At 42.3% G+C, this 11,360-nt stretch overlaps 2 protein-coding genes across 3 annotated transcripts; both read left to right on the top strand.

The window, feature by feature from the left end:
- The first annotated feature begins 305 nt into the window (after nucleotides 1-305).
- On the top strand, nucleotides 306-3,130 carry LOC121053459. Its single transcript, XM_040520391.1, has 4 exons — nucleotides 306-409; nucleotides 784-946; nucleotides 2,183-2,472; nucleotides 2,546-3,130. The coding sequence occupies exons 1-3, from the start codon at nucleotides 306-308 to the stop codon at nucleotides 2,402-2,404; spliced, it is 489 nt and encodes a 162-aa protein (XP_040376325.1). The 3' UTR covers nucleotides 2,405-2,472; nucleotides 2,546-3,130.
- Nucleotides 3,131-4,989: 1,859 nt separating this feature from the next.
- On the top strand, nucleotides 4,990-10,616 carry LOC102719650 (E3 ubiquitin-protein ligase GW2). 2 transcript variants are annotated; one of them, XM_040521095.1, is made up of 8 exons: nucleotides 4,990-5,210; nucleotides 6,533-6,584; nucleotides 6,674-6,719; nucleotides 6,814-6,895; nucleotides 6,987-7,149; nucleotides 7,242-7,344; nucleotides 8,867-8,933; nucleotides 9,823-10,616. In XM_040521095.1, the coding sequence occupies exons 1-8, from the start codon at nucleotides 5,010-5,012 to the stop codon at nucleotides 10,384-10,386; spliced, it is 1,278 nt and encodes a 425-aa protein (XP_040377029.1). In that variant the 5' UTR covers nucleotides 4,990-5,009; the 3' UTR covers nucleotides 10,387-10,616. The 2 variants fall into 2 exon arrangements, with proteins under 2 accessions (XP_040377029.1, XP_006648498.1); XM_006648435.3 differs by lacking the exon at nucleotides 4,990-5,210 and adding an exon at nucleotides 5,720-5,773.
- Nucleotides 10,617-11,360: the final 744 nt, after the last annotated feature.

The raw sequence follows: 11,360 nt of genomic DNA, 5'->3' as shown, positions 1-11,360 counted from the left end.
TGCGGTCGAGTGATATAAATGAAATTCGACTGCTACATGAGAGACGAGAGGTGGACTTTTTTCCTTATGGAGTACCTTTGTGCTGCATCGCAACGTCTCACCCATGAGGCGCGCGAACGGCCCAGCCACATTGGGCCGTGAATGTCGATTACATAAAGCTAGCCACTGTGGGCCGTGGACCCGCAATTTGTGCGCAGAGTAGTTACGGCGCTGATTTTTCCCGCCCAACCAAACCCCCCCCCCCCCCAGGTCCCACGTCGGCGGCGATCCCCTCAGCCCTCACCGGCGGCGGAGGTGAGCGCGCGATGGAGCTCTCGGCCGCCTTCGAGGAGCGCGTCCGGCAGATGGAGGAAGCCCGCAACCACCGCCTCTCGCTGCTCCACGTCTCTCCCCTTCCCCCATCATCTCTGTCCCCCCAAACCCTAGCAGACCAGGCCTAACCGCCGCGCTTCCTCCCCACCCCACGCAGGCCGAGAAGGAGCTCCAGGCAGAGAGGTCACGCCTCCTTGACGCCAAGCTCGCCTCCGCCCGCCGTTTCGAGCGCCGCCGCCTCCTCCTGGAGCGCCACGCCGCCGACCTCGCCTCCCGCGCCCTCGCCTCCCGCGCCGACATCGACGCCGCCCGGGCCCGCCGCGTCGCCATTGCCCGCGACCTCAGGCAAGCGAGCAGCTCCTCCTCCCTCCCACCCCCACCCCCCCAAACCCTTCCCCTCTCGTTTACGAAAATTTCCCCGCATCGGTGTCTCCACTCTCTGAATTGCTCGAATTGTGCGCGGTCACCCAGCTCGGTGAGGGGAGAGATCGAGGAGGCGGAGCGGAGGGAGGAGGAGTGGGACCGCTTCTACGAGGCCAAGAGGAAGGAGATGGAGGAGTTCCAGGCGATGTCGGGGCGGTTCGAGGCGGAGGCTCGCAACGAAGTGCAGATGCTGAGGGATTTGGTATCTCAAGTAAGGTCCCAATCCTTTGTACTGATAAACTATGAGATTATTGTATTGTCTAGTAGATTGTTTAGTTTAACTACTAGTATTTCTACCAACGTCATTTGGGTGAACCTGATGAATTATTGTCTTCGTTCACTGTGCCATTCTTTTTTTTTCAATGGCAACAGGGCAGTCGGGCAGTGGATTTAATAGATCTTCCATGGTCACTACTCAGTAGCTTAGCACCACTTGAAGTTTAGAAATTGTGCGCTTTTGTTGGCCTGCCTGATGGACCACTGTTCGAGCTTAAAACAAATCCTGTGCCATGCATTGTGTTGAAATGTGTAGTTCGTCCTGACCATTTGATCATAATCCGGGTGGACCATGTTGAGGTGGAATTGTGGGAGCGGGATTTCATCCATGGTTGTCTCCAGAGAATATTTAAATTCTGCATGTCTTGAAATGTCCCTAGACAGGTAGCTTTACCTATGAAGAGAGATAAATATATAATTAGTAATGTCGATACGAATTAAATTTCTTCTGATTAGTTGTTACTAATTTATATCAACATCCAATGACAAATGTTTTACGATGTCAAGAACTGAAGATGGTTGACTTACTAATATGTTTTAATGCTTGAGAATTACTCAAAATGGAGAACTGTAGGTTGTAGGCCAGTATCTGAAATATTGGATAAGAAAAAACACTGCTAGATTTATTAAGAATCGTTTTTACTGGATAGTTTTCAAACAATTATGTTTAATTGGACGATTGCTGGTAATGGCCTGTTCATTGAAACTGTGTTTTGTTTTTGTTGTCTTGGAAGACTCTCTCTCTCTCTCTCTTAAAGTGGCGGTCATTTTTACGGGCCCATGTCAAGATAATAATACATGAGGAGTCATGGACCACGGTCTGCCATAACCATTAACTTCACAAGCATCCAAATAGTATTAATCTGAATTTTTAAATGACAACCTGTTCTTGTATGTAAAAAATTCTCCTTTTTACAAGGCATTGCTAATTGGTCCATTTTTTAAGGTATGCAAGACAATGGTATACTGCAGTAGTCCAATAGCAAGCAATGCTCTGTTATAATATTTAGTTTACCACCTGCTGATCTGAACGAACCAATAGATAACCATTACTCAAGATCTCATCAAGAACCTGCATCTAGCAATCTAGAATATTTTACTATCTGCCCAACGCTGTGAATTCATACCTTCATACTGCATGATTGACAGACTGCGACTTTTAATGGTGCAGCTGAAATCAACGCTACAACAGCATCACGGCGGTGTGATGTACTTGAACAACGCTGAGATTACTGCCGCAGAAGCCAGGAAGTCTGATCTCATGGTTAAGAAGGCAAAACTGGACGAGAGCCTGTCTTCAGCCAGCCAGTTCAGAGCACTGCTGCAGCAGCAGCTCCAGAAAGCCTTCGCCTCACAGGTTGGGGATCAAAAGGCAGCACAAACAACCATCTGAACTTGAGAATTTCAGACAGCATATACCGCTACAAGCACCACGAGGACACCTGCTGTCAAACGGTTCAGGTAAACCACTCCTTTCCTGCATCCACTGTACAGGGGTCAAAGACATTTGAGATGTTCACTGAGATAGATACAGGCTTCTTATCTTCAGTTACTGTTGAAATTTGCATGCTCCATTGGAACGATGGAAGTACGAGTGCCAATGATATAAAATATGCTCACAGCATATGCAACAAGATCTTTGCAAAGGCATCTGGCATTTCCATATTGCTTCTTCTCTTTGCTAATGCATTGGTAGTTGTACTGATGCTGCAAAGTGTGCAGTGTACTCTCATCAATGTGTAGGCCTAGTCTTCCCATTATATGCTGCCCAGAGTGGACGCTTTAGGGTTGGTACCTCCCTTCCAGCTACTCGCAACTACCCATGCACTCGTACCATTTCGTTAAATGCTGCACATGAGAACCTTTCATGCAATGTCAGGCACAAATTAATAAGTAGATAGCCCACAATGACATAATGCTGCTGTAAATTCATAAATTTGAGGGGAATGAAGATATTGCTACTACTATTTGGTTTCGGTAGATCATGGTTGTACAAGGCATGTTTTGAATTCAATACGTCTTCCATAGAAAATAACGTACTCGACCAAATGCTCTTTTCCCACAAAGTCACAAACCTTTTATGTCCCTCGATTGTGGATACATATAATAGATTGCATATATGGGCACTCTTTTATCATATATGTCATTTTCTTATACACCCTCGAATATAGTCGACATTTACAACATGATTTTTTGGAAACCAATAATTCCTCAAATACTTAGTAAACAAACAAATGATTAAAATATTATAAACATATTAGATATTACCTGTTTCAAAATATAAGCATTGGGTGGTCATCATTTTTCTTTTTGAGAGAAAAAGTGAAACAATATATTTGCAAATAAAAATAATTATGAATAAAACTTTTATAAAATTTATCTTAACAATCTAAAATCAAAGGGGTGAAAAATAAACTACGATGAAAAATCCCTCAAATTTAACTCCAAATTTAAAATTTAAAATTTATTTTTTGTCTTATAAGTATAAGCGAAAAGATGGAGATGATTTAAATCATGTAACACAATATGTATTTCTAGCATTGTTCATGGTATTATTTGTCTCATCAATTACATCACATTCAAAATTTGTTTGATTTGATACCCACTTACCCTTACGCACACATATTCCTTATTTATTAAGAGGTATCATAGTTTTTTTTCTTTTTCGATCTTAACCCTTGCTAAACAATAGAAATGATTACATTTTAGGACAAGAGTAGCATAGACTTATTATTCTAATGGTCAAAGTTTTAAAATTTTGAGCAAATCTTATCCTATGGTCAAAGTTTTAAAATTTTGAGCAAACCTTATCCTATGGTCAAAGTTTTAAAATTTTGAGCAAATCTTATCCTAAGTGTCTAATACTTATATTCAAGGTAGTATTAAATATTTCCAAATCCAAAACCAACCAGATGAAACGAAACAAGATGACTAAAATAATCCAAAACCATAAAAAATCTCACACGCCTCGAAGGGTCCTTCACAAGCAACACACATAAATATAACCATATCTAGACGTCTTCAAGCAAACAAAAACTAACACATATCTAGAACTTATGCTTCACCTACAAGGCACGCCAACGCCCATACGACAAACTCAAACCTACACACCGCCACTCGATAAAAACCAAAACCAAGCTCACACGCCGCTGCAAAAGGCAACCTCGGACGGCTGGATCCCAGTCACCCCACCTACCGCTCTATCTCACAGTACACGTGGACAACTACCTAAAAGACCATCAAACGTGGTATGTCTCCACTATTGGCAAACAGCCATACCGCCGCCATAATTCACTCTCAACATAACATAAAAAAAATTACTAAACCTAAAAACAAACCCACATGTGTTCTAAATCACAAAACGAGTATAAAGCATAGACAAAGGTATCGCTGCCATCCCCACGACCCCCACCCCCACCCCCACCCCCACCCTCTACTCCAATCTATCCCCACAAGCCGCTGCCAACAGGTTTTTCACTCCACCACCCTAGCGGAGCAGCAGTAGTAGCAAGCAGCCGCCGCCTTGCGAACTGCGGCTCTGGCACCGAGATTATTATAGCGACCGGAGCAGCAGCGGCAGCAGCAGCAGAAGCTAGGCTACAGAGGTCGCAGTCTCTCTCGCAGACGCAGCGGCCTTCCTTTCCTTTGCTTCCTTTCCTTCCTCTTGTGCGTAGCGGCTAGTTGCAGTTTTCCTTCCTTCCTCCTCCCACCCCGAGAAACGAAAAGCCGAAGGGGAGTGAGAAAAAAAAAGAGAGAAAATATTTTTCAAAAAGCTCCGCCTCGCCTCGCGTCGTGTCGTCCCCATCATCCCGGCCTCTCCCCCCCCTCCCCCTCCGCGTACGCGTGCGTGTACCACGCCGCCGCATGTGCCTACCGTGAGGCGCGGAGGAGGAGGTGGTGGTGGAGGGGAGTGGTGAGGGTGTTTGTGCTGCGGCGGCGGCGGCGGAGGAGGAGGGGGTGGGGGTGGTGAGAGGGAGGAGGAGGGGGGTAGATCTGGGATGGGGAATAGGATAGGGGGGAGGAGGAAGGCGGGGGTGGAGGAGCGGTACACGCGGCCGCAGGGGCTGTACGAGCACAGGGACATCGACCAGAAGAAGCTGCGCAAGCTGATCCTGGAGGCCAAGCTCGCGCCCTGCTACATGGGGGCCGACGACGCCGCCGCCGGGGCCGACCTCGAGGAGTGCCCCATCTGCTTCCTGGTACGAACCACGCCCCGGGCAGTGGAAGAGGAACGGAGGGAGATCTCTCTCTCTCTCTCTCTCTCTCTCTCTCTCCCCCTCCCCCCCCCCCCCCCCCCCCTCCCGCTTCCTCCCATTTTAGCTGCGCTATTTTCCTTTTTGTCGTCGGTCGTCGTCGTAATGCTGTACTACGTACGTGTGGATGGATGGTGGGGGTGGGGATCGTTTTGGTGCGTTTCCATTAGGGGTCGATACGGTGGTCGCCTCGTGTTGGATTGTGGATAACGCAACACGCTTGGTGCGTAGCCGTTACGGAGGCCGATGGGGAGGCATGCACGTTTTGTAGCAAGTGTTTTGGGACTGAATTTTAGTCGATTTTGGCGCATTTCTTTGTTTGTTTGTGTTGTATTGCTCTTGGATAAATTAGTGCGCTTCGTGGAGCCGATTTTGCAAAATGTAGTACCAATATGGGTGTATTCAGTGTATGTGCCTGTGCTGGTGTCGGCATCTCTGGTAGTGAGTAGTGGCATCATAGTGCGTATGTTATGCACATTGTCCAGAATGCTCTTCTAAATGGCCTTGAGGTAGTTTTTCATCACAGTTGTTTGGTTATTAACGTGTTGTTGGCATAAATTTAAGGTATCATTGATGTTCAAGCCCTATATTTGTTATACAGTAGTCAAAATGTTATGGGCCTATCAACTGGCTGCCTGGCTGGGTGCATTGCATGAAATTTAGTGTTTACTGGCACTCCTGGATCGGAGTATTACTGACCTTATACTAGGAGATTTGACTAGTTTCAGAAACAAATAATTGGCTAACTGTTCTGCAATATTGGGTGCCTTCAATTTCAAATAGTGGATGCTATAGAGTACGGAGGTACCATGGTGATGTTTGCATGTTGTGTGTAATATCAAACATAAATTTGGCGTTAATGCTCTTGGGAACTGCAATATTGTAGTGAACTTGATTCTGTTAGCTGTGCTAGGATATTTTCGGTGTCTTTGGTCAAAGCTTGCATTTATTTGGCACTATTATATTTTTTAAATGTTGCTGCAGCTTTGATGCTACTGGCTTACTGCAATTAATGTTATTACTATATAGGAATTTTCATGCAATCCTATATAGTTGCACTTTAATTGCATTCTGCCTCGTTAGATCTTTAACCTCAAAATCACTCAATGAATTTGGTTTTAGAGTATATTAGTCTTGGATTGTATGCTTGCGTTTGTGCTAATAGCAGTATTTAGCAATTATCAAATTTCTATTTCTGGGTTCGAACTATGCAGCAACTACTTCTGTGTTTTGTCCTAAAACGCATGCTTTCTTTTTCTTTTCTGTAGTACTACCCAAGTCTTAACCGATCAAAGTGTTGCTCAAAAGGGATATGCACTGGTAATACATCTATCCTACAACCAACAAATGTTCTTTTACTTGTTAGGTCGTCCATATTTCCTTATATTCCATGCTTGGTAATTTTGCAGAGTGTTTTCTCCAAATGAAACCAACTCACACTGCCCAGCCTACACAGTATCCTTTGTGTCACCCTTGATTTTATTTCACATGACATTGGTAGTTAGTAATCTATCATCCTTTTTACAAACAAAATACTTAACCAATAAAGATGCCCATTCTGCAAAACCCCTTGTTATGCTGTGGAGTACCGTGGTGTAAAGACAAAGGAGGAGAGGAGCATAGAACAATTTGTAAGTAATTTATATTCTAATGTCTTGTTTTGTTATTAGTGTCTCCAAATTCCAAAAGCATTTTATTTATCTCACATAGTATGTTTTACAGGAAGAGCAAAAAGTCATAGAAGCACAGATGAGGATTCGCCAGCAAGCACTTCAAGATGAAGAAGATAAGATGAAAAGAAAACAGAACAGGTGCTCTTCTAGCAGAACAATCACACCAACCAAAGAAGTTGAGTATAGAGATATTTGCAGCACATCCTTTTCAGGTCTGCACCGCATGCAACTAACGTAAACATTTAATCATTTACCTTTTCTGCTGCTTAATTTGATAATTTATTTTGTAATATGTTTGTTACAGTTCCATCATACCGATGTGCTGAGCAAGGAACTGAATGCTGTTCATCTGAACCTTCATGCTCTGCCCAGACTAGCATGCGCCCTTTTCATTCTAGGCATAATCGGTATGTCATTATCCTTTCCCCTTGAGTTTCAGGGTGTTATTCTAGCATGGTTATGTTGAATGGCAAACCTTACTGAACTTCTATGCTAAAAACCCTACCTCAACCATGTTGAAGGGAAGAAAATGAGAAGTATTCTTAAAATATGATAATGGAAAGTAACAGTATTATCTATCGAACCAAATCTAGATAACAGAGATCAACCACTGGATTAAATTGGATAGCAGGGACCAAACGCCATACTGGCATTTCAGACAAGATCAACTTCATTATTCCACTTTAAGCTTGTGCTATCTGTCCGTATCCACTGCACCATTCAAGTGGATAAGAGGCTGTGATTAGAGTTACCACTCTAGTGCTAATTTACAATCCAGTGAAAAAAATGAATGTTGAATTTGTGAAAATGTTAATCAAGATAGTTACAGTTGGATCTTTAGCCTATCTATACCATGGAGGGAGCACATAAAAACTCCAACACAGTTTGATAAAAAATGAATAAAAATCTTACGTATAGAAATCAAGAATGGATTTGCTTTTGAATATGGCTATTCATTATCGACATTGAGAGTTTTTATCTCACCCAATGGCCAATGCAGAAAACAATCTGTTTTTTACCCCACTGTATGTTTTCCAAAATCCACTTGATGTAACAACTACTACACAAAAAGTACTATTGTGACCCTTTATATGCATAAAATGGATTTAGTGGTCTTCAACCTAAGGGTGAAAGAAGCAATAACGTATGTTCCGATACCAAATTAGCACAAAACCATGCTAAACACTTCTAGAGGAACTCAACCACTCTTTGGGATCTTTTACAGGTTATACTTCGCTTGATGTTCTCAATACTGTCAGGTCATTTTATAGACTTGAGTAGTAAATTTTTGGATGGGGTTATCACCTATTGTGCTAGACATGAGATTTCGGTGAAATTTTTTAAAAGCTTATTAGAATAAGGTTTTCTTGATGTTGCACAAAAGTAAACAACAGCTTCTATTGAAGTCATACGTGCCACATCCTCACATCAAACAGAGCATTTGAATTAAATAAAACATCTCAATGAGCAATATTGCTTTTCATGTTATTTCTAGAATCTATTTTCATATTATTTATAGAGAAGCTATAATCAATTTTCTTCCTGTCGTCCTCAGAATATTGACATTCTGTACTGGTAGTGAATTTGTGTTTCCACTTGTACCCTGTTTTGGGAGGGTTTCAACTTCAGCTTTGTGAAGTGCTGCATAAGTTTGAATTCTATAGACAGAGTATAAATGTAACTTAAGGACTTCTGAAGATATAAACCTGAAACCTCTCTTGATCAACTTGTATGGAAAATCAGTTTCTGAAAGAAGCTAAATTCCTACAAATGGTGCCATAATCTCTCTTCGGTTTTATAGTTTGCCATGCGCATACGGATTTTTTTTTCTGTACTAAGTATTTAGTGCTTGCTAGCCATGATAACCCTTTATGCCGCTGACATGAAAAGGGTTTCTAAAATTATGAAACTGTGTTTTTCCCCTTACAGTGATGATAACATTGACATGAATATAGAGGATATGATGGTTATGGAAGCAATTTGGCGTTCCATTCAGGTTAGTAGTTTTTTCTCTGGTCCTTATCCACAGTGCGTAGTGTGAGTACTATTGTAAATGCTGATTTGTTGGGTCATGTAATGGTCTGTAAGTGAGATGGACAAAAATAGATTATTATTTGCATTGAACATCATGCCATGCTTGTTGAATTTTGAGCATTTTACATGTTCTGACAAATGCATGATCTAGTCTGTAGAACCTGCATAGTTAAGTGTTCAATAATGGTAAATAAGTCAATTAATTTGTATAGAAGTGTATTGGCAATAGGGAATAATATAGGATCTGTTTTGTTTGAGGAAACATCAGTTGGTTCAGCATTGCCTCATCCCTCAAAAGACAAATGCTAGTGGAAAAATGCGTGATGCAGTAATCCTGCCAAAATCATCCTAGATTGTGTGATTCCTCAAATAAAACAGCCCAGCAGATAATGGTATTGGTAAGATAAGTATCTTTTCATCATTTTTCTTGAGCAGTACTGCGCTTGGCACATAAATTTTTCTGGTCATTTTTTTGGAGAACAGGAGGACTTTTTCACATTCCTGCATTTTTGAAGTGTCCTTATTATCTACCAACATGGCTAAACTCAGCTCTTCCCATGTCTTTAGCCTTCAAAATGATTGTTATGATGGTTGCATGTTTAGTTTTGCAGTTCCAATTATTAGCCACTTAATGTTCAAGTCAGAAACTAATGTTCATTGTGTACTGTTCCCCAATAAGTTACTTGCCATCTGCTTCTGAATAGCTTGTTATTAGAAACATCCATGTTTTCTGTTGACTGCTACTTCAGCTTTGAATTTAGACTCTTTACACTATACTACATTCGTGGAGTAATAAACAATAAGCAGACTCTTTACACTATACTACATCCTTCAATCTTTTCTATGAGCAGGAGCAGGGAAGCATAGGGAATCCTCTCTGTGGCAATTTTATGCCTGTAACTGAACCATCCCTGCGTGAACGCCAGCCATTCGTTCCAGCTGCTCCTCTAGAAATTCCTCATGGTGGTGGATTTTCCTGTGCCGTTGCTGCAATGGCTGAGCACCAGCCACCCAGTATGGATTTCTCTTACATGGCTGGCACTAGCGCGTTCCCAGTCTTTGACATGTTCCGGCGACCATGCAATATTCCTGGTGGGAGCATGTGTAATCTGGAGAGTTCACCAGAGAGCTGGAGCGGGATAGCACCAAGCTGCAGTAGGGAAGTTGTAAGAGAGGAAGGAGAGTGCTCAGCTGACCACTGGTCGGAGGGCGCAGAGGCCGGAACAAGCTACGCCGGCTCAGACATCATAGCAGATGCTGGGACCATGCCGCAGCTGCCTTTCGCCGAAAACTTTGCCATGGCTCCAAGCCACTTTCGCCCAGAGAGCATCGAAGAACAGATGATGTTTTCCATGGCTCTTTCTTTAGCAGATGGTCATGGAAGAACACACTCGCAAGGGTTGGCATGGTTGTAGGTAGCACTCTAATTTTGACCCCTTGCGCTGATGTTGTCCTTCTCTTCGCTGCCTCCTCTTTTTGCCACCGCTTCTTGGCCTTTTTGTTCAACCCCTTTTTGCATGTGTTTTCCCGTCATGGTTTGACATAGATCCAGCTATAGCTCTCCATTGTTATTGCTTATATGTATGTAAAATGGAATATGAGGAAATAGAAAAAGGAAAATGGGTCAACAGCTCTTTTGGCAGTAGGATGGGAAGTGTTTTTTTAAGTTGTGAAAGCATATACCATCCTTCAATTCTTGCAGTTGGAAGCATTGTTTCCAGGTTTGGAGGTATGTTTGTGAGTATAATATCCTTATCGTGTAAGAATGTTACAGCAGCCAAGAGAAGAGCTCTGTCTCGATGAGAGCTGGCTACCAACACTCAGCCGCTCAGGAGCCAACTCATGCTAACTGTATCCTTTTTTTAATTTTGTGGTATTTGATAATGTTTACACATGATAACTCTAAAGACAACAATTCGGTCATCTAGACCTATCCATGTTAAAACTGTGCTCTGTGCTCTTATAGAAAGTAAAAACAATATATGCAGAGTATATCCCTTTTTTTTGTTACATCAAGATGATACTTGTGTGAACTGTCAATTTGCATACCAACAAAATATACAAGGTATACTTATTTTTGTTACATCGAGACAATATTTGTGTCAACTATATATCAATGTGCAGATATGCAGAGGCTTATATGGTCTGCTTACAACAGTGGACGGTCCACTCCCAGCCTCTCTTTCATTAAATGAGATCCTCTTAACTTTCTATTAAAAAGTTAGAGATAAATGGTGCTATGACTTGGATGTATTTTTAGCCTAAGAGATTCATCACTACAATACCAAAAACAGTATATATGCTACGGTACTTTTACTGTTTTTACTATAGCTGCAAGGTTTGAAGTCATGGTACTGTGGTGAACGACTTATTTTATTGTGTGCTTTTG

Source organism: Oryza brachyantha, chromosome 2 (genome assembly GCF_000231095.2).
Source record: "Oryza brachyantha chromosome 2, ObraRS2, whole genome shotgun sequence".
Taxonomy (NCBI): Eukaryota; Viridiplantae; Streptophyta; class Magnoliopsida; order Poales; family Poaceae; genus Oryza; species Oryza brachyantha.
Note: the sequence above shows the minus strand (reverse complement) of the source record. Positions and strands in the feature narration are given on the sequence as shown.

Coding starts and splice junctions, on each gene's coding strand:
- LOC121053459 (XM_040520391.1), top strand. CDS start 306: ATGGAGCTCTCGGCCGCCTTCGAGGAGCGCGTCCGGCAGATGGAGGAA. Junction 410..783: donor CCCCTTCCCCCATCATCTCT/GTCCCCCCAAAC, acceptor GCGGTCACCCAG/CTCGGTGAGGGGAGAGATCG. Junction 947..2,182: donor TGAGGGATTTGGTATCTCAA/GTAAGGTCCCAA, acceptor TTAATGGTGCAG/CTGAAATCAACGCTACAACA.
- LOC102719650 (XM_040521095.1), top strand. CDS start 5,010: ATGGGGAATAGGATAGGGGGGAGGAGGAAGGCGGGGGTGGAGGAGCGG. Junction 5,211..6,532: donor AGTGCCCCATCTGCTTCCTG/GTACGAACCACG, acceptor TCTTTTCTGTAG/TACTACCCAAGTCTTAACCG. Junction 7,345..8,866: donor TTTCATTCTAGGCATAATCG/GTATGTCATTAT, acceptor TTCCCCTTACAG/TGATGATAACATTGACATGA.